Raw genomic sequence first — 25701 nt, forward strand, 5'->3', positions numbered from 1 at the left:
ACACCAGCTGGAAGCAAGGCATAAATAGAGGGGCACTATGCCGTTTGGGGCCGTTGAAATGCACGGGTCATAATCTACACATGCCCACGGAGCAAAAGGTACGCCATTCGCGATAAGAGACATGTGAATACCTAGGTAGATATGTAGCTTGGTAACTATCTGGTTCAATAAGCTAGTAGAGTATCACTGGAGTCGTTGAGTTTGAACTTTTACAGTGGGTTGATGCCTCTGCTATTGTATACCGAGCACCAGCCACACTTTTGAGCCACAGTAGAGTGGCGCCACAATTCTAATAGGTGCTTTTTGTCCAGCATGATGCTCATTCCGTCCATCTCATGCAGCTTCTCATATCAAAATCATGAGTACTTTTGGCGCCCCCGGACAGCTGCCCTCGACGAAACCGAGGCCGTACGTTCAATCCATGATCAAATACCGCCGGCATTTCCTCCATACGCTACTCCCATGAGCTAACCTCACCCTGACAGACCACAGCGTGGAAGTTTCCCACTCGATCACGAGGGTAAGTAGCTCTCGCAAAGGCTGAAATTTGCTTCTCAAAACTGCTTCTAATCTTCGCTACTGTAGGCGAATGCAAGTCCGTCATGTCAGAATATCTAGCATGTATGAAGAAGGCTCGAGGCGTCAATGAGCACGAGTGTCGCAACCTGGCCAAGTCTTATCTCTCCTGCAGAATGGATCGGTACGAATGCTTGAGTCAAATGACGATGCATTCGCTTTGCTGACGACAATAGGAATTTAATGGCGAGAGACGAATTCAAGAACTTGGGTTTCGCGGATGCCAAGTCAGCGAATGGCGGCGAAACCGAACAAGGCGTCAAGGGTGAGCTACGATGGTAGCACTGTATAATAACCTGTATATTAATTTCCATTTCTCCTTCATCTTATTTTTCTCTTCGTTTTTCTCTGCCGTGGAGACATGAAACTTGCTGCCTACAATAGTTACATACATACCTAGCCAGATGGTTGCCATGCAGGTGGCACCTCTGAATGAGTCGACCACCTATCGTGTTGCCTAGTCAACCCCACTGCGACAGCAAAATAGTGATTATTACCCGACCTCGCTGCGGTTCGCGATCATCCCAGCCCAACTATCTACATCCGTTCAAATCACTCCTACCCATACGTTTCCCTTTTACCCGTCAGCTTATACTCGTTACGTCTTTGTTTGGCCCAACCAGCTGCGATGTGGACTTCTCGCGAGCCGCGGCCGCGCAAGGTGACGCCTCCGTCACCTACGTACATGAGCAAGGACCAGATGGGTACGCCCGCAGCAAAAAGCGGTGGCTTCCCGACGTGCATTGCTAACCAGTTGCCCCAATTGTAGCCAACTACCTCGCCGACCTGCGTACTAATCGAACGCCGCGACCTGGAGGTGCCCGTCCTCAACCTCAACCTTCGCATCCCATCGAACCCTCACGATCGCTCGCCGGCCGATTTAGCCTTGATGCTTCGTCGTTGCAATCCCAACCTGGCAAAACACCTGATCAAAGCCGTGTACCGGATCAAAATCGCGTACCTTCCCACGCACCGAGCGTCGGCGCTTTCAGCATGTCGTCACGCTATTCCACCATGAGCGCTCGGGGTCGGGACTATTATCCCGACAAGCCTACCGCCGCGGGTCCTCTCAAGCCGTCCGAAGTTGTTCCTACAGCCACCTACATGGAGAGAGGCCAGCGATGGATGGAAAAGGAAGAAGCTTTTTCTCTGCGCGATGCTATGGAGCAAATGAATGTCCGAGACAGCACGGGACGTGAGACCCCAGACGACGAAAGCCGCATATATCAGGCTGCCCTGGATGAAGCAGCGGAGCTGGTTTGGCAGCATCAAAACGGAGGCGGTGAAGCGCCCCGTCCCGATGGCCCTTACCGCTACCGCCCACATCTGAGAAAAGACAGCTACGCTCATGCTCGCACCGCTAGCATCGGTACATACGGCAACGACATTGCTGCTACGGGCATGCGACGTGATCCCGGATACCGCTCTATCAGCAACAGTTCAAACGAGAGCGAACTCAATAGCTCCAGCCTCCGCCAGTCTTTAGATCTGAGCCAGACAACTGTGGGCTCAGCCCATCACAGCAGTCAGCGCCGCAAGACCTACGGTGGGATTGGACTCGGCTCCGTTCCTGGCGGCAAACGCAAGAGCAGCAGGAACCGCAACATCAGTGGAGAGGTCAATAATCCCTTCTCAGCGGACCAGATCTGGGAAGAGCCTGGCACCACGACAAAACGGCCGAGCTCAGACATGGCTTCTTTGCCGCGCCGGACTCTTGGCAGTGTGCCGCAAAGCCCAGCGGGCCAGCGTCTTCCCGCCGCTGTTACGGGGGATACTGTGGCCAAGCTTCGAAACCGCATCGAGATCCATCACAACCCTCCCAGCCAATCTCACAATGGCCTGTACACGACCAATACACGGACTGTTCCGCGACAGGATGATCAGGTGGAACGCAAGAATGGGGTTGAGGTTCGCGGCCAGGATATTCGCGAGGCAACGAGCATGCGGTTAAAAGACCGAAGTCCCAGGCTCCCCGAGCCTACTGCCGTTAGCGACCGTCCGGGGCGACCCATTGTAAGCTTTGATACTAACTGGAAGCCTCCGGGCGACACCACTGATGCCAAATCAGACCGCCAAGCAACCCCGACGGCGACATTCAACAGGAAGCAGCCACAGTCTCTCGCGGGTCGGAAGCTGGTTGATGTACCTTCGATCCTTGTTCCTGGCCAAGGCTCAGCGCCCGTCCAACCGCCCGTCCAACCGCAAGCACGCGCGGAGATCCCTACAATCAGCATAAGTACTGATCGTGGCTCTCCAAGCAGTAGGTCTATCCCGACAGTCAATATCCCTACCATTTCTGTTGATGAGGCCACGCCTGGTGGTCGCATTGTGCCTACCATCAACATTCCGACCATTTCTGTGGGTGGTGACGATGCTTCCACTACCACCATCCCTGTGATTGTCACACCCGACGACGAACCAGCCGCCAGCAAAGCAAGCGGCAGCAAATCGGCCGCCAATTCAAGGGCGCTTCCTTCCCCCGCGTCCCGCAATCTCAAGCAACGTCTGAACCCGAAGCAGCGCAGTCACTGGTCTCCGGCCCCGGACGCCCGGTTCCGAGGCAAGACATTGTGCCACGAGTGTTCGTTTCCGATTGAGGGGAGATTTGTCGCTCTCGCCGGCATCTCCGAGCGCTTCCATCCGCAGTGCTTCACCTGTTTTTCGTGTAACATTACTTTAGAAGCCATGGAGATTAGCCCCGAGCCAGAAGTGGCGCGAAACGCACGTCTGGAGCGTATTAAGCGCCGACAAGCGGGTGAGGACATTGACGAGGTGCCCGGCGAGACCGAGGAAGAAGACGGCGACGAGCGCCTACGTTTCTACTGCCACCTCGACTGGCACGAGCAGTTTGCGCCGCGCTGCAAGCACTGCGAAACGCCAATCATCGGGGAGCACATTGTCGCCCTCGGTGCGCACTGGCACTATGGGCACTTTTTCTGCGCTGAATGTGGTGATCCCTTTGAGCACGGCATGACGCACATTGAAAAGGATGGCTACGCGTGGTGCATCAAGTGCCAGACGCAACGCACCGAGCGCCGCGCGCCCAAGTGCAAGCGCTGCAAAAAGGGTGTCGTGGGCCAGTACATTCAGGCCCTGGGCGGCGAGTGGCACGACGAGTGCTTTCGCTGCGCCGAGTGCAAGGGAAGTTTTGACGACGGGCAAGTTTTTCCCCGCGATGACGGCAGCATCCTGTGTACGAGCTGTCGTATGATTGAGCTGAAACGATGATTTGATGAACGAACGCCTCCGCTCTTGAACGATCAGGATTGCTACTTGATATGATGATGCTCCAACTATGTACTTTGCATAAGTTGATACGATTGTTATTTGACTGGATTGATTATGGATACTATGATTGCAATTTGTTTATGGTTGAGTTGTTACCTTTGGGTGTTGGTTTACGCGCTTGGTTTTGGTTTTAGATTGCATACGTTATTTATTTGCGCGTGGAGTTTCGTTGATATTGCAATGCGAGCTCATTAATTGGTTTTTTGTGCATAAGCTGTTGGTATAAGTAAAGCCATGGTGTATTAGATGTGACTTTGTCTATCTTGTTGTCCAAATGGCCTCCGGAGTCGCGATAACGAAAGTAGAACAAGAGTAGCAAGCAGCGGACCGCAGCCGGGGCAAGACATGTGTAACCTTGCGTGACGAAACACGTGATTTTTTCTTGTACCAGTGGGCGCTCTTCTACAAAAGCAAGCAAAGGAAGCGATAAAAAGACTAGAAAAGCAGTGCAGACATGGTGGTCCGAGGTTGGTTGCAAGGGCCGTTTCTCCCAAACGCCGCATAGTTATAGTAACGTCATTTCATACATTTTTTTTGGTTGTGTTTTTTTTGTCTTCGTTGCGTGCAAAGAGGCAAACGTGCAAGAGGATGAGCTGAGGAGGGAATCACCCTCCATGTCTAGAAGGGACCGCCGCCAACCTGCTCCTGATGAACCTCGAGCGTGTCGCCGTCCGCCATTTCGAGCTGCGAGCGAAGAGTTAGTCAAGGTTCACGCTGGGGGGCTCGGGTGCGTCAACTGGTGAGTTGAGACAAGTCACTGCTAAAACAAGAACAGAGACAAACACTGGGGGGGGCAAAACGTACATTGTCAGGCGTGTCGGTAGGCTGGACTCGCGTGCCATCGAATAGGAATCGCACCGCCGTCATGGACCTGCCCTGGCGTTCACAAAACGCGGTCATCAACTTTTCCAGCTTTGTGGTGCGCTTGATCTTGAAAAAGACCTCGTTGTTGTTGTCTGTGACCTTGATGTTCAGATGCTCCGAACCGGCAGGAGGGGCATCGCTGGGAAGACCGCCATTATCGTCAGACATGATGTAGGTTGTTGTTTTCTTGAATTTCGGTGTTAATCAAGGGTTGTTTGCGCGATGCGTCGGGGGCCGCGTTGGTGTTTATGGAGAAAGCTGCGAAGGGTGGAAAGTCGACGAGTTGCAAAGCGGGAAAAAGAAGTCACGGACAAGTTCTTTGGGCTGGGGCGTTCGTCGTCGTTTGGCTCTGCTTGGCGGCGGCGGGCGGGCGGCGACGAGAGACACGACAGCCAAAGAAGGTAGGGTGGGGAAGCGCGTGTCTCATTGGCTGGAAAGGGCGCAAGCCGCTGCACTGATGACTAACAGGGGGGCGAATGTGCTGGAAGAGGGAATGCGCTGGCACAGAAGATATGCACGTCAGTGGTGGGCCACCGTGAGGCGTGGGTTTTTTTCTAGCACCCGCGTTGGATGCCACAGCGGTGTTTAGCGCTGTGACGATATGGGACATGCACGAGTCTTGGTGATACCGTGAATTGCTGGGGTTAAAGGCTTGCGCTGGGCGACTTCACTTGTTGCTGACTCTAATTATCTAAAGTTTACTTCTCTCCAACGGTCATTTTAATGCAATTATTGAATGTTCGAGGACAATATAGCCGTGCTTCGCTTCAAGGCCATGTAACTTGCAGTGGAGTACCACGTCGTTTGTCGCCTTCTGAGGTCGTCCAATGACTTCTGTACCTATTTATCCACCACGGCTTATATTCCGTTTCATCAGCGGCAACCACATCAGTTCGTACCAATATCAACAGGTGACGGGTACATATTCTGCGTATTAAGACTTTCGTCAACTTCTTGGTCTATCGCAGACGGCACCCATAATGGTTCGTCTAGTTACATAACAGACAGCTAGTCAGGGCTAACTACCCATTGCAGGTTGGCAAAGACGACGTTGAGGCAAAGCCGCCGTGCCATCCTCGTGCAGTAAGTATTTTCCCTGGACGCACGCACTACCTAGTAGCTAAACGCTGACCTTTGCAGTGTGCAATCCAAGGTAGTTACAGTGACCCTATGGGAGTGAGCTTCCGCTCACGCATCTAGACTGCTTGACCAAGAACAATTACAACGAGGCTAGGTGCCAGGATGTCATCAAGGCTCTCTACACCTGTTGCGAGTCCTTTTACAAACGACACGGTGATAGCGCGTCGTCTCCCAGCTGTCCCAAGCCCAGTCTGCTCCGGCTCAAGATGAAGCAGCTAAACGGTGCGAAGTGAAGAGGGGTAGTTTGCGGTTGTTCTATAAGTCAATTTGTATTATATTTGTTTCTGTCGTGTCCAAAACCATGAATTAAAAAGGTCAAACTCTGGTATGTGACGCACACCTTCGCATGTCCACCGGCAGGAAATGTCGGTAACGTTGTGATGGGCGCCTGGGGTTTCCTCTAGGCGATCATTGAGCACGCTGGAGATCCTCATGGGACCTGAACAAGAATTGAAAGTCCTGTTCCGAGACTCTAAGATGAATGCCTTGACATTATGTGAAGAAGAAGAGAGAAAAGCCCACAGCGCTGGTGCAAAAATTGCGGCACCCAAGTAGACATTGGTGCTCGCTTTGTTGCATATTGCTGTAACGGGTCCTTACCCTGAAGTGATTTGAGGTGAGCATACTCGCCTGTTGGCAGGCACATGACGTGTTTTTAGTCAAGAAAGCATGGTCAGTGATTAAGTCTTGTGTTTCTTATCGTAATAGTTCCCTTTTTAGCCCGCATCTGAGCTGTTGTTGTCCGTTCGTATGAAAGTTGCATTGTTGAGGCTACTGTTATACTACGAAATTATAGCATCAGCTTTCAGTGTTGTTGAAAAGACTCCAAGCAAGATCGACGCCAATCAGCACAGCGAGGAGAGAAAGAAACGCGCGAAAGACAAAAGTCGAAAGTCGAAATAACAAATCATGACCATAAAGGCCGATACAATTAGGCTTAACATGTAGCTTCACCAAAATGGTAACGTAAGAGCCTCCTTTCGTGCCACTGCGCGCGTAGCTGCTGGACCCACCACCGCCAAAGTGGCTGCGCGCCCAAAAGATTGCCTGCAATAGAGCAACAAATAAGCTCCAGACGGCTTCGATTCGCCAACAAACAACCACATTTGCGAGCATATCGAGCGACGACTCACCATCACCAATAGACCAATAGACTAAAGGCTTGTAATTAGCGCCCTATAGGTGCGATTTTATCCATTCCAACGATATTTTCTCCGCGTCCCCGCGAACGAGCAAGCTTTAACGAGCTCTGCACAGCCGGCCCCAGGGCCACCAGCAACATCGTGCTGGCCCAACGACGACGCGTTACTGTACGGCGAATTGGGAAACAGCTTTGATATACAACGACGGACTGGGAAAGGAAGATGGACCGACACACGGGCCCCGTCGAGGCAGGGTCAGAAGTCGAAGAATTCGCCAACGCGCTCGACGAATGCCTATCACCATACCTCGCGCCATCAGAGAAGAAAGAACGATTACTTGATCTTCCACGACGATACTACGAAAATTCTCTCCGGCGACTAGCGAAAAGCAGGCCAAAACGCGTCGGCGGTAGCCACGATGACGCCGACATGGACATCGACGAGGCCGACGAAGCTGGCTTTGCTCTCAGTGCCGAAGAGATAAAGCGCATAGAGGGAGAGGTTCAGACGTGGGATCTCATTCGACGCCTGGTGCCTCTCCGACATGCTGCCGCAAGAGCAAACCCCTTTGATGAAGGACAACGTAACCACGACTCGGGAGACTTGTTGCAAGACTTTTTGCGATGTAACCCAGTCGCGCAAGAGCGCCATGCTGTTCTGCAATGGCTGCAGACGAATGCCGCCGGCGGCGTAGACATCGATACCATGGTAGAGGACCTGCAAAGGAATGCCGACCGGGGAGATGTCATCGCCCATGGCTGGCTACACACTCGATCCAAGATCAAGCTGCGGAAGAGCATGACTGGCTGGCCGCACCTTCTCGAACGCCAAACACCCAGCATCGCTGAATCGCACCTAAACTCGGATGGCGCGCCTCTCGTCACAAATCTTGACCCCGATGCTGTGACTCGCCAAGACCGAAAGTTGGAACCCCAGGACGAGTACTTTGAACGCGCAATTTGGCTAGGCTGCTTCGAACACCTACGACGAGGAAGCGCCTTGGAGGAGATCCGTGATTGGTGCCAGGAACGGACAGAAATGTGGCGAGCTATCTCCATGTCTGCCGTTCTCTTCACCTGGGATGCGAAACCGGAGAAAGTTGACGCAGCCCCGGAATCTCTAGCGCTGTGGCGTCGCATGTGCTATGCCCTCGCCCGCAACCGTGGTTCTGACGAGCACGAGCGTGCCGTCTACGGCATTCTCTCCGGTGACATCAGCAGTGTCGAAAGTGTGGCCAAGAAATGGGACGACTATCTTTTTGCGCACTACAATGCGTTGCTACGAACCCAGTTGGACAACTTCATTCTCGGCAAGTGCCCGCCAGATATGGCCTCCAACCTAACACAGTCCTTCTCGGTGTTTGATGCCTTGCAGTTCCACGGAAATGAAGCGGTCGAGAAGAGACTGATGAGGTTACTGGAATTAAAGCCTGCCATCAAGGACGAGGCCCAGCAGCCCATCAAGGCCCTCCAGGCATCCTTCATCGCGAACGATACGGCTCACCACTTGTTCGAGCAGGGTCTGCTGATTGAGCTGAGCAACCCCACGAGAAGTTTTGCAGCAGCCATGGTTGGCGATGAGCTCGCCGAGCATAAATACTTTCCTCTGGAGCAGAATGATGGTCTTCGAATTGTCACACATGTCTATATCCTTCAATTCCTTCTTGAGCAACAAGATGCCGAGGATCATCTGCAAACAGAGAAACAGCCGCAAAATTGGCGCTTCACGCAAGAGTGCATTATCGGAGCTTACGCTGAGTATCTGCGTCGGGCTAGCCTGCAAGAGCTTATCCCTCTTTACTGCTCCATTGTGGAAGCCCCTCGATCCTACAAAATGCTCTCAAAGAGTCTTATTCACGAGGACGAGCACAACCAGCGCCTAATACAGCTCAAGCTCGTCAAGAAGGCTGGTATCGACGTTCTACAATTTGTCGAGGAGCAAGCCAATCTCATGTATTATGAACTCACCATCGACGCCGAGCTGGTACACCGGCCGCCACCTGAGATTCACTTTAGAATTGTTGACCCGAGCCGCCCGACACTACGCCAAGGGCGCGCGATTAAGCCCGATTTCTTTGGCGAAGAAGAGGACGCCATCGATATCAAGGACGAGCACCTCATCCGGTCCATCGAATGGTTGGCCCTCGTTCACGAGAAGTGGCCCAAGGTCTTTTCCATGGGCACGAAAGCCTATAAATATTTCCTGAGTAAGGCGCCCAATTCGTGTGCCTCAAACAGCTTCGCTAACATTGACAGCACACATGCATCTCAACGCTGCGAGAGAGCTTATGAAGCGCGTCCCGTTTGGCGACATGGTCCGCCGGATAATGGAACAGGACGAGTCGGAGGCGCCGCATATTGACGATATCCGATTCTGGGAGGACCAGCTGGAAAGAAGCAGCATTATTGACGAGAAGCCAGAGCAGGTCATGTCCGATGCCCGCAACTTTCGCGACCTAGAGGCTATTGTTGTAGCGCTAGACAGCCTGGAGACGATAGCATCGTTGGTCATTCTCTCAGCAGAGTACGTCAACTCGTGTACAAAAGCACGATGCCGCTTTCTAACATTTTTGCAGGATGCCTACCACAAACCGCAAATTCTGGGGTGGTGTTGGCGATGGCATTAAAGCGGCGAAAGAAAACATGCAACCACTTTTGAAGGGCTGGCTCGTTGCTAGCATCGCAGGTGAGAACTCTACCTTGTTGGAGGGGGTAACTATGTGGACTGACGATTCAACAGAAGGCGACGAGGAACTGAGGAAAATCCGCCGCGAGTATCTCCCCGAAACGATTCTTGCCTACGTCAGCGCGCTGCACTTTGCGGGTACAGGCCTCTCCCGCGACAACCTGCTGGAGAGCATGGAGCTGGCGACGGTGGTAGCCGAGCGCAGTTCCGACCTGACGTCGGTCTTTTCGGCGACGAAGCGCATGACGGAGCTGGTCGAGGCGCTGGCGGCGTGCAGCAAAGCGCTGGCCGTTGCCACGAGCGAGAAGCGGACCACCAGCGTCGGCAGCAAGAAACTGCGGGAGATGGGGTGGTCGCGGGACATTTGGTCGGTCAAGTCGTAGCTTAGTCCTCGCTGAGCTTGCGCGCTTCTATTGACATGGTTCATTACGGAGGGCAACGGGAAAAACAGAGGACATGCCTGGGTCGAGAATGTACAAAAGGATACTGGATATGAAATTTCTTGCACAATGCCAAAAAAGGCTCTGTGGGCTCATGTATTTTTTTTAATCTGTATGGGTTGTCCCTTCACATATAGATATGCTGAATAAATGAAAATGCTTTCTAGTTTGGCGGTGGTAGTCAGTGTGTAGCAATCCTCACATTCTCTGTGATAAATGCCTGTCGTCGTACAACGTCACTTTGGCCCGGCAGCCCCACGCGCGCCAAGACCGCCGCCACGCCGACCTTCCAACGTCCGGCCTCAACTTCACCTCTACATGCCAACATTCATCACTGTACAAGCCGCCATTTCTTCTTCACCAAACTCACCAATATACCGCATCCACCAAGCTTCCAAGAGCACAGCCACGCACAGACATGTCCGGATACCACCCGGATCAGGGCGCCACGCCGCCCGCGCCGCCGCCCAAGCCAGACAGCCACGAGGCGAGCCGCATGGCGACGCCCAGCACGAGCGGCTCCGTGCCGCCGCCGCCTCCGCCGCAGCAGTATCCGGGGTACGCCGGGTACGCCGCGCACGAGCCGTCGCAGCTGCAGCAGACGCAGACGGCAGACGCAGACGGGGCCGTGCCGCCGCAGCTGGATGTGCCGCAGCCGATGCCCGACCCTGGGGAAGGCTGGCTGCCAGAGACGCTCCAAGACAAATCGTGCGTGACTTTCCACCCTCCAGACCCCTCTGGACAAGACTGACCGTGAGGCCACCCCCCCCCGCAGAATTCAAGACCTGGCCGCGCTGCTCGCCAGCCCCAGCCTGCTGCAAGCGCTCACGCACGCGCCGGCCGCCGCGCACCCCTCGCTGACCGCCTCCCACGCGGCGCTGTGCTCGGCGCTGTCGTCCAACGCCGCGCTCGCGACGAGTCTGAGCGTGCAGGGCGCGCGCCTGGCGGGCGCGCGGTCGGCGACGCAGGCGCAGCTGCTGTCGACGCACGCGCTGGAGCGGCAGTGGCGCCAGCGGCAGTCGGATATGGACCACGCGCTGGCGCCGTTCTCGCCGGCCGCGCTGTACCAGGCGCTCGCGCACGGGGTCCAGGAGCAGGCGCAGGTGTGCCAGGCCATGGAGGACAGCTTCTTGGATGGAGGGCGTGGAGACAGCGGGAGTGGTGGCGCGGAGCTGTTGACGGAGAGGGAGGTGGCAGAGTGGGTCAAGGGGTATAGAGAGGCCAAGGTGCTGTATTATCAGAGGCAGGAGAGAAAGGAGAGGTGGGATGAGGGACGGGTGGGAGGATGGCGATGAGTTTGGTAGATGGCGGCGTCGTCCTGTCGAGGATACGAGGAGTGGGAAGAGCGAATGCTAACGCGGAAATGGCATGACCTATACTTTGCAACGGGCGGCAAGACATGCTAGTAACCGCTCAAATGTGTGTACATATTATGACAGCGGCATCTATGTTCTTATATTCAATACCCAGGGAATCACTACAACAACTTTACACCTTTGTTCTCGGTCCACACCTCGTATTTTCCTGCTTCCACCCATCGTCGAATTCTCGTTCACGCGTGGCCTACACCATACACCGTATCTATCAAACGTTTCTTTCATCCTCGCGAGCGAGAGACGCGTGCTCCGTTATCCAAAGCAAAGAGATAGGCGCGATGTAGAAGCTCTGTCACAGACGTGGAGAGCTGGGGAAAAACAACGCTGTTCATCATCATTATGTGTTGAGCCGTTACTGTGGCATATCGCCGTTGTCGCTCTTTTTGCTGGCAAGACTAGAAAACACCAAAGGGGCTTCTCTTCATATCTGGACTGCGCGGGCTGATGGGCAAGGCAAACAGGTCGTCTTCCGTATCTCCCTGGTGGCTTTTGGGGGTAGTAAAGTCGCCTCGGGCAGCCGCATTGAGTGATAGGGGAAAGGAAGGAACAGCAATATCATTCCCGTCAGGGGAAAGAGTGAGCGAGGGAGCAGTCGATCCCATAAACGTGTTGGCTGCTAGGTGTTAGTTGAGTAGCGTTCATCAATATATGTAGAATTGGCTTACCCGTTGAACTGGGTAGTAAGTCGCCTGGTGATGTTGCTAAGCGCAATCCTTTGAGTTTGTCGCCGAGTCGGCCAGTGATGGGAGATATAGGTGAGAGAGGTAGGGTCATGATTGGGGTTGGCTTCGTCAAAAAAGTCTCGATGATCCATTGCTTTTCGGCATAGGCCATCTGAAGCCCGATGCTCTCGGAGTTGGTCATCATCTCGGCGTCCATTTCACTATCCAACTCGCGCAGACGCTTCTTTGCCCACAGTGTGTGAAGCACACCGCGTGAGCCAGACTCGGCATCAAAGCCCGGCGGAAATATGGCAGGCAGTGGCTTCAGCACCAAGCTGGACTGGCCGCGGCGAGCGATGGTGACAGTTGGCGGCACAGGAACATCCTCGGGCAAGAGAAAGTACACCCGACGCTTGCTGCCGTCTTGATCTGCGTCGCGTGCAGGCAGCAAAGTAGACTTACCCGGCCATGACACCTCCCAGCCGGCATGTGTGTCGGGGCCCGGGGCATCGCGTGGCTGCTCAAAATTAGAGTTCACGGGCCTGTAGTCGGGATGCGGCGCCGGGGCAGTGGTGGAGTCGACGTTGAGAACTTCCGGGAGCTCTGTTTCGGGCTGCCACTCGACCATGAGAACCTTTGTTCCCTCATCACTGAACTCAAAGCGTGCCAAGTGAGCGGTAGCGATGGCCGGTGCATGACACGACTCGGCGGCATCAGACCGAGGAGCGACCGACGCCGGATCCATGACCACGACAACTGCAACCGCTGCGGGATGGCGGGGGGTGAGGAGCTCCAGGCTCGTGGGGGGTGAGCAACGACGGGCGCAGGGTTCAGGGTCAGATTGAGTAAAAATAGGATTCGCGGTAGGAGAAGGAGTAGTCGTATGCGGCCAGGGTTGTACTCGGGTAGTGCTTGGCTAAAGAGAGTGTGCGAGGTGCGCATAAATTCAGGAGTACTGCGTGATGCTGAACCGCGGGGAACTTTTGGTTAGAGGGCACAGCAGGGTGACGGTTCCACAAGCACAGCGGCCCGAAAGGAAGGGAGACAGAAGGAGCGCGCGGGTGTGTAATTTGTAGAGCGGCCGCAAAAGCAATAATAGCGAAGCGAAGTGAAGGCGTTGCAGCGGCAGCGGTGGTGGGACGGAGTGCGCCGTAGGCTGGTATGTATCAACAGTGCCTCTTGCTGGAGAAGGTTCGCGGCGGGAAGTGCTCGGCTGCCAAATTAAGGGCTGACAGGACGGATCGGCGGCGCGCGGAGGCTCCCATGGGTGGTGGAGAGATTACGAGAGGGGGAGGCGTTCGACGGGATGATGTGATTGGGGAGGGTCGGATACGGGCCAAGCGTTTGACAAGACAATGTGCGTGTTGGTTGAAGGGATTCGAAGAAACTGCCGAGGCAGAGTGGCGTGATGATGCATTCACAGGAAAGGACGGAGCTGTGTGTGAGTAGATATACGAGTGCCAAGTATTGGCGATGCAGTATGAAGCCGAGCAGCAGATCGAGGGCCGTTGAAGTCGCGACTGTCGAACAAGGTGGGCTGCCGGCACCAGCTGTCAAGTGCCAGCTGCCAGCTGCCAGGTAAGAAAGAACGGCTATCTGCACGTCTGTTTGCACTGCAGCAGACTAGCACAACCACAAATATTCCTCCTGGATACTCCATCACAACCTCCTTCACCATCCTTGACTAGTATAACCCCCACGATACCTCGCGGCCCTGCTATTAATATTAATAATTTACACCAAACGCTGCTCCCGCCACCGTCCACAACGTACTGATACTCCACCCCACACCAGCGGAATCGGTTGAGCATCGTTGTCCACCTCGATTATCGGACACTTGGGTCGCCAGCGGACAGCGTACAACGAATAATGGAAAATCATCTAACTAGGTAGTCATCAAATTATTGTCCGTTTCGGTTCGAAAACCCACTTACCGAGACAAACAAAGCTAGGACCATTTCTTTTGTCTCAGCTCACAAACCCCGCGTGGGCTCTCCATACGTTGCTCCTTTTTCAGTCGCTGGGCCGCAGCACCCGGCCTGTCCAGTCCAGGCAACCAGGCTCGAGGCTTGATGGCCACGACCAATCAAGCACCCCTCAATACCGCCGCGAATATCCCCATGCGGCCCCCAGATCGAGCCCAGCAGCAAAACCAATTCGGGCCGGACGACTTGACGACTCAGACAAGGGCTATACCAACGACATGCGCCAAGGAGCCCTCGTTTGACCGAGTCCGCCCAACAAGTTAAATCGTTGCACAAACCACTGACAATCGCCCCGTGACAAGAATACAATATCGTTGTGGCCATCGACTTGCCTAGTCACTAGTCCCCACTCCACAGATTTTGCTTGTCCCATTCTATTCTCGTCCCTTTGTTAACCGAGCCTTGTTGCCCTGCATGCCCCAAAGAGGCGCCGCCTTTCGCCCATTACCCCAGCTTTAGCCGACGGCGAAGTTGTCAGGAATTGACGAATTCGGGACGCCATTGCGGCTCATTACGTACTGAACAATGGCCACGCACCACAACTTTCATGACGCTTGCCTTGCCCGCGGTGCAACTTTTTGATCTGGGGCTTCACGATGCCAAACAGTGCAGTGATGAAATTGGCGTGCAAGACTTTGACCAGTCCTGCAGACCAAATAATGGCAAGGAAAGAGCGGAGCATCCTGCTGTTCATGCCACCATCCCCCGTTGCCATCCCCGATATCAAAACCATCAGCTATTCCATTGGAGTTTTGCTTTGTGGTTGATATCAATGCAACCATAACTAAAACCTAAAGACAAGTTGCAATATGAAACACTGAGTTTAATTACGTATCTGTACCACGACCGGCCCTCTTCGCGACCCTGGCGGTGAACAGACCAACAAATGCATGTAACCCTAGGTTCCGAGTAGGTGGTTGTGTACCTGGCCTTGACAAGTAGAGTAGATTTCATTAGTCAAGTAAGGGAATGGCCGATGTTATCAATATCGTTCACAGTTCTATTTGTATCGCCAAGCGTGTATGTAGCACCGGCAATATCATGAGATGTCACCGAGCGGATGGAGGCCAGCCCTGTACAAGCATCAGTTTGTTTCCTGACCTCGATTTCAATGTCATGATACAAAATGGCGACTGCATTTCGTGAGCGTTACATTGGGCCGAGACCTCGTACGAATTGACTTTCAGTAGTAAAAGGCTAGTTATAGGCTGCAAAGCACTAGCTGCCTTCATGGTATCATCATACGGTAATATCATTATTAGAGATGGCAAATAAGACTACTAAAGGCATTAGCACCAAGGACAACGAAAAACGTTATAGCTTGAACCTCCAATGATATGATCTCCAGATACCAAGGGTACAGCTTCATGCATACGGGGGTTCATCTGCGGTATGCAGATGAGCTACATTGAAAGGGAAGTCGGCGTAACTGGACAACGCAGCTAAAAAAGCACACGGGCAAGAGTGAATACACATTATTCTAATGTACCTCTGCTTCTTGCGTCTTTCATTACCTAGTTGGATGCGCGTAACTAGGTGCGGAGAGGAGACCGCTAATCTACAAGACGGCGATTATGTACCTGAAAGTATAGGGAATAAGAGAGGGACAAGAGGCGGTCTAACTAGATCCCGAGGTGGACAAGAATTGCAAGGTCATGCAATTCTCCGGCAACGGGCGAGTGGCAGGCGTGAAAAAGGTCTTGCTGCTGTCTTGTCTCAAGAGTTGTGTTCACCTTTGCCCGCGCGCTGTGACAGGAATGCGGCCGAGGGCAGTGCATGTTGTCCGGCCAAGAGGTGATGATTGGGAATGGAACCTTTTACGCTTTTCTTTCCCCGAATTGGCGCAATGGTACTAATTGTACTGAGACAAGCTATTATTGTTTCGGAAACAAAATATGTCAAGGTGTGAATTTTTACTCTGTCTTGAATGAGCGGAGTCGACGGAAGGGGAGCCGGCACTCGTGACGTGGATAAATTCTCAAAGTATAGGTTCGCGCCGATCTCGAGCCTAACAAAAGCAAATTGTCGAATAGGAGTCGGGAAAAGGAGGCCCGGCACTCAGCCAACGTTTATTACGCTAGATAGAATCGAGATTTTGTTGGTGTCAAAGTAAAAAAAAGGGAGAGACTTGGAGAAGCAATGCGCAGTCGTCATCTGGGACTTACCTCGGTCGCGACGGTCAAAGGCAATGTCGAGCGCCATCTCGACTGCATAAGGAGAAGGTGACAACGCGGTGTGCACGAAAAGTTCCGAAACAGTGAAACAGTCGACAGTGCCACATCGGAAGATGCAGCTTGAACTTGGGAGTAAGCAAACGCCAGCGTACGTAGATAGTTACATGCCCTGCCGACGGTACCGTGATGGTGGTGGTGTGGGGAGACAAACGCGTGCTAAGTTTTAGTTATTAGGAGCTCTCGTAATGGCAAGAAAGACGGTAGTTACTTGTCTGAGCCAAGAAAAGTGTCTCTCAGTGCCTGACGCGAGATGAGGGTAGGGTTGCATCCAAAGAGTTACATCCAAGAGTTATTAGTTTGGTGCGGTCCGCTCTCTGGGCATCGCGGTATAAATGTGGCCATGTTGATAAAACTCATAGACTTGGCTGATAAATTGGTAATAGAAAGCAGCTAGAGTAATCTGTACCACAATTGATTCAGTCTTGGAAGCACAATTTGTTTGGGCCTAAACTTGATTCTGGTGCACCAAAAGGGCCTTGCGCCGGATCTACGGCGCTTGAGACACACGCAGGCGGAGAATGGCCGGAGAAGGGCCGCACATGGTGGTTGTCACTGTATCTTCTCCAATTCCAATCGGCGTAGTCTCACGCATCTCTTTTTCACTTGTACGCAGAAATCCAGTCGAGAAAATTTTCCTTTGTCGTTATCTATGGGAGGCTTGCATGCAACAGAAATATTGATATCTCGATACATGGTGCGGTATCTGCGGCTCCGTATTTTCGGGGTCCATGCGCAAGAACAGGGCCGATGTCCCCGGTAAAAAAAATTAGACGGGCAAAATTGGGAAAAAAAGAAGAAGAAAAGAAGATCAATTGGTCTCGGTGTAGGCTAACTAGATAGCTGCGGATATGGAGTCCGGGAAATCAACACCGAGAGCATGGCGATAGGCATGGCGCCGTGAGAGCGGCCGGGCGCTTCTGACGCCATTTCTTCGTCTTGGATAACGCTGGCGCGCCGCACCAAGCCGGGCCGACAGTCTGTTGAAACGGGGCTCCTGCTTTTACTATTTATTTTTATTTTTATTTTTATTTCTATATTCATTCGTTCCGGTTGATCTTGCTGCTGCCCGGAATGAATTGCGGGACGGCACGGCGTTTTAACCAGCAGTAACTAGTTTGTTACAGCGGTGTCCTTCACATTGCTGGCGGGAAAGACGGTCCGAATCGCACCTAATGGGTTTAAGCAGCTTGTCATTGGCACTTCCTTGCAGGTGACATCTGATGCAACTAGCTAGGCTTGCGAGTTCCGATAGAGAGCAATTTTTTTGATCGAATTTCCCTTCCTCTTCCGCGGCCAATTCACCGAGGAATACCGCGAGATATTGAAACACACAAGTACAGTGCTACTATGGCCGTTCTATTATCATTATGCACCCAGGCGGGACTATTGGAGACTGAGAATTAAGCGGTGGGATGGCGGCGGAGTTGGAGACGAAAATACAGCGAGCATCGTTGCCAAGGTAGTTTTTGATAAAGATGATATATGACCATGATGCGAATGAGGCTTGACTTATCTGTGAAACTCGTTTCGTGTGGTTATGCATTTGAAAGGGTCAAGCAGAAAGTTGAGATGGAGCCTTATTAATAAGGAAAGGCCAACTAGGTACGTTCGTTGATGAATCATAGAGCACGTGCATTTATCTATGGATTCATATGTCGTATGCAAAGTCGAAAGTCGTACGCGGCGGGTATAAGTGTTGATGCCGATATCACGCCGGGACTTGGTCCAGCGGAGGCGCGAGTTTGGGGCAAGATAGGACTGACTTCTGAGATGAAAGATAGCAATAACCGTTTTCTTTTCAACTGAAGCAAATGGACCCTTTGTTCAAAAGGGTCGCTTGATACAGTACAACCAGCAGACGCGAGGCTGGTGCAAGAGTACTGTTGGTGGAGTGTAATAAACCAGGCGCGCATTAATACTCCGAGTCGTTGGCGGAGCCAAGGCTACACTGATACTGTAGGTATGTATGAAAAAGGTAGTATCGGTAAGAGTAGCGCCGGTGTGCGCCGTCAAGGTAACTAGCAAAGCAAAGCAAGCATATTTACTAGGTAGTTTGCTGGCATCGGGCATGTTCGGCTAAATTGCGACCCCTGCACACTGTCAGAAAAACCCAGGGCAGGCAAACAGGTACCACCAGGGGGAACAAGGGAAGAAGAGGGAGCCCGTATCTCGAACCTTGAACGCGGCCGGAACGTCCTAATCTGGTTAAAGCAGAGAACTTGTGCTACTTGCTGGCTTGGAAGGGTTCGAGAGGTACCGTTTGCTGGGCGACTCTGTGTAACGATACTTTGGGTATGGGGGAGAGAAGAAGGAGCCTCTTTTTTCCTTGGGGGGGGGAAGGGGCCTCGACACACCCCCACTATTACGCCGGCTAACGGCCGTACTGGACAAATTGTTGCGCTGTGGTCGCTGAAATGGTTTGGAACTTACAGGCTACCGGACTACCCGCCTTTGGCCTGTTGCTGCCACCCCCCCTTTCTCACCAGGACGGGGCCTGCCAGGCGCTGTCTTGAGTCTCTTGCAGCGAATGAACCCTTCTGAATCTCATACCTGCTATGTACTGCCAGTAGTCAGTAGTCACACACCCCCTTTGGTTCGCTTCCCCCATCTTTTCCATCTTTTCCACCCATATCTGCCTTTCCCGGGCGCCCGTCTCGCCCATGCCCGCTGTTACGAATACTTGCTGCTCTTGCCCCGGCCGTGTCCCACCACCGAAAACGTGCTGGGGGCCTTGCTCGCCCGCTCTCCATCCATCTTCATAAATTCCACCACCAACAAACACTCAACACCGCACAGAGGACCTGCGATTTTTTGCATTTCTCCTCCCGTTTCCTCTCTCGATCCCGCTGTCACCAACTCGACACTCTGGCGTGCGCTTCTTTCTACACACCCCCTCTCATAGATAGCGATCATCCCGCCCGCCCCGCCCACTTCTTCTTTTCTCTCTCTCAACTCCCTCTTGTCGCTCTCAGTCTTCTCATCTCTTTTGGTTCATCTCTCTGTTGCCCAAACGTTTTCTTTCGGCCCTCGACGACCATACTTGCCATCAACAAAGCGATATCGATATAGCCATCGTCGAAACTGCCTACGTTCCCTGCTCGACAGCTCTAGTTACCCGGCCGATAAGACCACCACCCGCCATAGCAAGGATTCAACCCGTCCTTTTGCAGCCTCGGTTCTTCGACATCCGCTGCATTCCCCCTCATACATTACTGGTCCCGACAATCTTTTATCCGTGGCTGCTCTCGAACCAATCTCTTCCCTGCGCAGGGCCAATATGATCACCTTGGTTCTCTGCCTCCAACTGTAACGAAGCGAACGCAGACTCGCTTTCGAGCCGGCTAGGGCCTGGCCGCTCGTCACGACGCCGACACCCTGTCACATACTCTCGATCCAGCATCGCTGGGGGAATTCCGTTACCTGGTCACTCGCTCATTTCATCTCGGCAATATCCGTCATGGCCGAATCGCAGACTCCGGCGCGCTCCGTCGCCATGGACCCTCCACACATTACAGAGTTCGCCTCGAAGCGCTACTTTGAGAAGCTAAACCAGCTCAACACGCAACCCGGTACGGCAGAGTCATCATCAGCGACCACGCCAAATGTGTCCACATCGACGGCGCTTCCTTTGTCGACCTTTATTCTGCCTCTCCGCGAAACTAAGACTGCCGACGCCCAGTCCAAGCCTCTAGAGCCGAAGAAGGATAAGAGCCGTTTCTTCAGCATCAGACAGCGAGTCTCTCTACGACACTCTAAGACTATTGTCCCCACAGTCCCTGCTGCCATTGCTACCATCGTACCAGAGACTCTCGTCGCTCCTCATCCCGCTGCCGCTGTCGACCCCATCACCCGAGCCATTCCATTCGATCAGCTGTTCCTCGCCCTGCCCAGCGAACTACAGATCCTAATCATCTCGTCCCTCCCTCTGACAGATATCCTCAATCTCCGCTTGACCTCGAAGGCGTGGCACACCCTCATCACCCTCAACGAAGGCCCCATCGTCCGATACCACGTCGAAAACCACATCCCGGCTTACGCTCTCCGCTTATACCCCATTAATAATGCCGCCGACTACAACTTCCACTCTCTGTGCAGCATATGGCATCGTCTACATGTTGCCGCCAAACTGGCCTATCTCATGTGTGACTGGATTACCAAGGACATATTCCTGCAGCAGACTGAAGCGCAACGGAGAGCGTTCGCGCCACAACACGAGATCATGCGACGCCGACTTATTCCTTTATTGTTCACCATTTTTCACTTCTTCGAAACATATCGCAAACTGCACCTCGAACATATTCACAACAATAACGGTCATGGGCTGCAACGCGAACCATATACGCTCAATCCCATTGAGAAGAAGGTGATGGATATGTACGACGACCAAACACTTTTGAGAGTACATGAGGTATTTCCCCTCGTAATATCATCCTTCTGCCGTCGTTTGCGACCTCCAACATATGTCGGTCGCGTCGAGAGATCACTCCGAGGTTACCTGCGTGAGAAGCCGGCTGACGAGGTGCACGTTGCTATTCTGTGCTTGGGTGGCCTGCGACAGGTTGAACGGTTGTGGGAAATCAAGGGATACAACAGTCGACGAGCAGCGGTGGATGTTTGGTACGGCGCCCTCACAAAGGAGCCCATCACTGAGCCCCAAACCAAAGCTCGTCTCGCCGGGTTGCGAGGGTTTGGCCGGAAAAAGTCGACGAGCGGTGAGCGTCCCATGCATCGCTCATCGTTTAGCGAATCTCTCCATAGAGTGCGCAGTCCGTCTGGGTCCATGGATGCCACCAACTCGGGCTATTTTGACCCTAACTGGGTCTTTCACACCAGCTTGTCCGCCGACGCACCCATGGCGCCTCTGGATTCTGAGCGGGCTCACACACTCCTCCACGACCTGCCTGTACTGCAGCAAATCTGGCTCACGACGGCCGAGGCCCTTATTCTGGAACGTAAGATTGTGTCGCGCACGCAAGACATTAAGCGCAACCAGCAAGTCATGCTCGACCTGATTCGCCAGGACGGCATGAGGGAGGAAGACGAGTGGTGGTATGGACGACACAATCCAGAATCTGTCCGACCACCACCTGGCGCTGGTGCTGCCGAGGATGACGCGGACTAGGCTGTTTCTTGAAGAATCGGCCGGATTGGTCATGCCGAGACCATGTCTCGTATCATACCCAAACAGTTTGTTGCCGACAAACGCTTGGGTGGTACTGCACAGCCTGACGACTTAACCGCAAACAACCTCAGATGTTCCAATTGGTTGTGCAGTACATACTTGTTCACTATTTACCCCTCCTGTCGCCAACCCGAAAGGATTACGGACTTCCTTTGCTACCTGTCCCCTCTACTATTTGAAAGAACATATTGCATTCGCCGGCGTCTTCTTTGCTTTGTCATTGTGGCTACGCCTCCGAGGAAGTGTACTGCCATCTTTGACCTCCCCTTTCATTTTTTCCTTTTTTTATATATACACCCTACACTATTCTCACTCTTTGTTTCTCCCGCTATTGCTTGGATACATGGCACACAACCACATTGGTAATTTTGCCTCGGTCCCCATATCTTTTTTATCCTCTCTTCACCCAATAGATTCGGTTGCGAGGATGACAGACATCTCGTATTTTTTGTTAGGTGTTGTTGCTCTGGCTACGCACGTAAGTCCTTGCTGGAGCTTCTCTTTCCCCTTTTTAGTATTTAGCCCGGGAGCCCGGAAAACATGGGATGGATCGGATCTCTGGGTGTAGGAGCCTGGAAAGGAAATCAAGACAGACAATTTCACTTAACTGCTGATGTTCATTCTCTATGCATGTTGAATCCGGACTTGAGACGTGTTCTGATGTAAGGAGTACTAGGGTTGTACGTCGTCCCATACGTTTGAAGTTTAGGTGATGTGCACAGCAAGGACCAGTTTTGGGGCCATGTGATTAACATGGAAACGTATTTCACTTTAGCGCAAAGTGCGTATCAATAGACACCAGAAAGGTGCGCCAATCCCAAGTAAATATCGCCCTCAATCAATAATATCAATGCCTCATCGCGCCAGCCTCCCCAATTCCACGTACATATCATATACCATGTATATACTCACCGTCATATTTTTGTGCAACTCAGCCACGACTGTCATGCCGTACAGGCCTGAGCAAAAATAGAAAAAAAAATAATAAACGCCCTAGAAAAAACGCATAGAACAATAGAAAAATTTGGTATCCCGTAGCTCCCCTTTTTGTGTCCTTGAGCAAAATCGACAAGAGAAACCGAAAGATAAATATCGCTCCCCTCCCAGGGTTGGAAAATACAACGCTGCAGATAGTAAATGTACAGTTGATAATGTTTCTGACCAAAGGATCATACAACACCGATCATCGTCATTGCCGTTGCTGCTGTTGCTGCATCGATTGGTGGTACATTCGATGGGCCTGGTCGGCATTATTCATGGTACCCATTTGACCCGTGGAGCCGCCAAAGGTGTGATCCGTAGCATCAGGTACTCGCGCACCGCTCATACCGGCATAGTTCATACCCATGTAGTTCCGAGCCGCATAGTTGGGAGGGAAGGGGCTGTTCATCGACGGCGACGCTCCAGCGGACGTCGCCGGCGGGACCCGGCCTGCAAAGCCTGCCTGTCCCATGCGAGAGCCATCATGTGTAAGTTGTGCACCTTGGGCTGCAGGTGATGGTCGTTGTTGATGTTGCATGCCAGCATCGCCGGATGGAGCACGTACCATGTGGCTCTGGAACATTGGGCTCTTGCCGCCGCTGTTAGCTTGGCCAAATTGGCTAGACGGATTCGCTCCTGGGTTCAGATCCACCGAGAGCCGCTGATTCATAAAGTGATGAAACTGCTGTTGATGCTGCTGCTGCTGCTGATTGTACATGACACTGCGTGACAGGTCCATGACAGCCGAAGGTTGTTGTGGCTGATTGCCCCCAATAACTGGTGACTTGTGCTGTCCTGGCTGCTGCCCAAAGGGCTGTTGCTGCGGCTGACTGGGCGGGGGAAATGGTTGCTGCTGCGGTTGGGGTTGATGCCCGGGTTGCTGGCTATACTGCTGCTGCTGCTGCTGCTGCTGATGCTGTGCCTGGGGCTGTCCAGGACGACTTGGAGGCTGACTTCGTGCGGCAGGTTTTCGATTCGGCGGCTGTTGGGCAGTATCGAAGCTTCCAGGAGACACCATCTGTTGAGATGCGCTTTGAAAGCTGGAATTCTGAATAGGTGACTCTGATGAAGTCATTCTAACCTGGGTACCCATTTGCGGAAAAGGAGCGCCATCCTTAGAAAAGCGTCTCCTTTTGCTATTTGGATCGGTAGCCTGCGCATCGTCTTGCTGAGTTGCTGGAGGCATGCCGGCATTGTTGCCATGGCCGACAGGTGTGTCGGGCTGCTTTTTGTCGTTCTTGCGCTTGCGAGACGGAGCTGGGCTTCCGTCTTGGCCAACTGGAATCCCTACAGTGGTCCAGCCACTTTGCGGTTGTGAACTGCCAGTTTCCACCATATTCGAGACACCGAGAGTCCCAGATGAGGGTCGAGTGCCACCGTCCTGGCCCAAAGACATCGAGTTGGGCATTTGGCCCATGGGAGACATGAAAGAGTCCTGAGACTCTTCGGCATCCTGGCTTGGGCCCGTTTCTCCGGTGGTAGAAGCAGGATTTCTGGGCTTGTTCTTGGAGCCCTTCGGCCGACCTCGCTTCTTCCCTGGCGTTCCAGCATCTGACTGACCCGGCGTGCCTTGCTGTGATGAATAGATCTGCTGACTGGGCCAAGTGCCCGTAGCGTTGGGTCCCTGGGACCCTTGCGTAGCCATAGAGTCAGTATCGTTTGGTGGCTGGTCTTTTATCTTCGGTTTGCCCTTGCTACCCTTTGGCCGTCCGCGGCCTCTCTTGATGGGAACGGCGGGTGCGTTTGGGTCGGCGGTGACATTAGCGGCCGCAGTTGCGGGTTGCGCAGTCGCTTTGCCATCTTGCTGTGTAGTATTATACGTTGGTGGCAACGGTTGAGCTGACACCGGTGGTGTCTGATTCTGGGCGGCATTAGGGTTCGGAGGAGCAGAGGCCGGCGGTAGCGATGAGGGGTCGGCCGATGGGGGAAATATTTCAGCCAACCAAGACACAAATTGCGAGCCAGCTCCGTTCAACTGGTGGCTTGGTGGAAAATGAGCTCTGGTCTCGGGGGCGGGGGCGCCAGGAATGCCTCCAAAGAAGGCGACAGCCTTGCAAAGCTGATCGGCAATGGCGACGGGATTAACAGAGCGCAGCAAGGTGAGTAGACGGGCTTGTTCAGCCTTGGCGTCCTTGGGACTCAGACCGACAAAGTGTGTGGGATTGGATGGGTCGCCATCTGGAGGCGGCCAGACGAGTTTGGAGCGCTTAACTGACTGGTACCCGGCCTGGTTGGCGATTCGAGCGGCGGCCTCTGTCCCTTCGCTAGTGCGCTTGGCGGCGTCGTTGCGCATGGATTTTTCTGATCGGCCTAAATCAATATGCATGACAGCAAAGTTGCCATTTTTGTTGTCGGCCATGCCCTGCAGCTTGCTGGGAACAGGATTCTTGACGCGCCCGTCGGTAGTTAGAAATGACGTCTGTCCATTGAAGTCGGCGATGTCTGCGACGGCGGAAAAGGATGAGCAATATGTTAGCGGCATGGGGTGCGGCGAAAAGGGAGAGTGAAGCAGCGGCAGGAGCAAACGTACGACCATGCAAGATGGGAGCCGAGTGAGCTTCGCCCTGGGACGAGGGCGGCTGATGGAGGCTGGGCGCCTGTATGATGCCGGCTGGGGCCGGGCTTGGGGCGGAAGCCGACTGGTGAGACGTTGTGGACGTCGCGGGCGCGGGCGCGAGGCGAGGGTTTGAGTTGATTCGGGTAGCTAGTCCACCAAGTTAGGCAAGGCAAGACAGACGATGGACGACGGACGGGCAAAGGGGTAGTTCGTAAGATGGAGAGGCGATGACGAAGCAACGTCTAGAGGGAAAAGTCGATGCGACCAGGGAAGGGAGCAACCAACGCGAAACAGAGGCCATGGCTCTGGGATGGATCCCGGTCTAACGCGACAGCCCAGCAAGAAACCCCCGCTATAATGATGGCCTGAGCCTGCTTAGGCCGGGAGCCTGAAGGTGAGCTTGGGCCCTCGTGGCTAATCAGAGACGACAGGTCCGGTTTGCGGATGGTGATGTGCGACGCTGGGCGGAGAGAGTCATGCCATTGCGTGGGAAGGGATGCCAATTGGAAGGTGGGAGGTGCGGCGGCGGCGGCGGCTGTCGTGTATTTTTTTCTGTGGTGTAGGCTGACGAACGTGGATGGAGACGACG

General features: G+C 53.4%; 9 protein-coding genes across 9 annotated transcripts; 5 read left to right on the forward strand and 4 right to left on the reverse strand.

Annotated features, from left to right (window-relative positions):
* Positions 1 to 358: 358 nt before the first annotated feature.
* On the forward strand, positions 359 to 3804 carry CCM_06632 (LIM domain-containing protein; the record flags this gene model as incomplete). The annotated part of the gene is made up of 6 exons (XM_006671773.1): positions 359 to 408; positions 486 to 520; positions 586 to 700; positions 753 to 841; positions 1064 to 1237; positions 1331 to 3804. 6 exons carry the CDS (start codon positions 359 to 361, stop codon positions 3802 to 3804), a joined length of 2937 nt encoding a protein of 978 aa, XP_006671836.1.
* Positions 3805 to 4482: 678 nt separating this feature from the next.
* Positions 4483 to 4896, reverse strand: CCM_06633 (ubiquitin-like modifier SUMO, putative; the record flags this gene model as incomplete). The annotated part of the gene is made up of 2 exons (XM_006671774.1): positions 4483 to 4548; positions 4669 to 4896. 2 exons carry the CDS (start codon positions 4894 to 4896, stop codon positions 4483 to 4485), a joined length of 294 nt encoding a protein of 97 aa, XP_006671837.1.
* An 812-nt stretch (positions 4897 to 5708) lies between these two features.
* Positions 5709 to 6101, forward strand: CCM_06634 (mature-T-cell-proliferation protein; the record flags this gene model as incomplete). Its single annotated transcript, XM_006671775.1, has 4 exons — positions 5709 to 5711; positions 5764 to 5811; positions 5869 to 5904; positions 5943 to 6101. The coding sequence occupies 4 exons, from the start codon at positions 5709 to 5711 to the stop codon at positions 6099 to 6101; spliced, it is 246 nt and encodes an 81-aa protein (XP_006671838.1).
* A 1131-nt stretch (positions 6102 to 7232) lies between these two features.
* CCM_06635 (nuclear pore complex protein Nup107, putative) lies at positions 7233 to 10078 on the forward strand (the record flags this gene model as incomplete). The annotated part of the gene is made up of 3 exons (XM_006671776.1): positions 7233 to 9216; positions 9266 to 9533; positions 9586 to 10078. 3 exons carry the CDS (start codon positions 7233 to 7235, stop codon positions 10076 to 10078), a joined length of 2745 nt encoding a protein of 914 aa, XP_006671839.1.
* Positions 10079 to 10553: 475 nt separating this feature from the next.
* Positions 10554 to 11430, forward strand: CCM_06636 (uncharacterized protein; the record flags this gene model as incomplete). Its single annotated transcript, XM_006671777.1, has 4 exons — positions 10554 to 10843; positions 10867 to 10888; positions 10911 to 11238; positions 11285 to 11430. The coding sequence occupies 4 exons, from the start codon at positions 10554 to 10556 to the stop codon at positions 11428 to 11430; spliced, it is 786 nt and encodes a 261-aa protein (XP_006671840.1).
* Positions 11431 to 11906: 476 nt separating this feature from the next.
* CCM_06637 (uncharacterized protein) lies at positions 11907 to 13438 on the reverse strand (the record flags this gene model as incomplete). Its single annotated transcript, XM_006671778.1, has 3 exons — positions 11907 to 12124; positions 12177 to 12929; positions 13357 to 13438. 3 exons carry the CDS (start codon positions 13436 to 13438, stop codon positions 11907 to 11909), a joined length of 1053 nt encoding a protein of 350 aa, XP_006671841.1.
* Positions 13439 to 15115: 1677 nt separating this feature from the next.
* Positions 15116 to 16933, reverse strand: CCM_06638 (uncharacterized protein; the record flags this gene model as incomplete). Its single annotated transcript, XM_006671779.1, has 4 exons — positions 15116 to 15231; positions 15782 to 15868; positions 16324 to 16365; positions 16900 to 16933. 4 exons carry the CDS (start codon positions 16931 to 16933, stop codon positions 15116 to 15118), a joined length of 279 nt encoding a protein of 92 aa, XP_006671842.1.
* Positions 16934 to 19849: 2916 nt separating this feature from the next.
* On the forward strand, positions 19850 to 21514 carry CCM_06639 (Cyclin-like F-box; the record flags this gene model as incomplete). The annotated part of the gene is made up of 1 exon (XM_006671780.1): positions 19850 to 21514. One exon carries the CDS (start codon positions 19850 to 19852, stop codon positions 21512 to 21514), a length of 1665 nt encoding a protein of 554 aa, XP_006671843.1.
* Positions 21515 to 22763: 1249 nt separating this feature from the next.
* Positions 22764 to 25037, reverse strand: CCM_06640 (uncharacterized protein; the record flags this gene model as incomplete). The annotated part of the gene is made up of 1 exon (XM_006671781.1): positions 22764 to 25037. One exon carries the CDS (start codon positions 25035 to 25037, stop codon positions 22764 to 22766), a length of 2274 nt encoding a protein of 757 aa, XP_006671844.1.
* Between the last annotated feature and the right edge of the window lie 664 nt (positions 25038 to 25701).

Source organism: Cordyceps militaris (genome assembly GCF_000225605.1).
Source record: "Cordyceps militaris CM01 unplaced genomic scaffold CCM_S00005, whole genome shotgun sequence".
Classification (NCBI taxonomy): domain Eukaryota; kingdom Fungi; phylum Ascomycota; class Sordariomycetes; order Hypocreales; family Cordycipitaceae; genus Cordyceps; species Cordyceps militaris.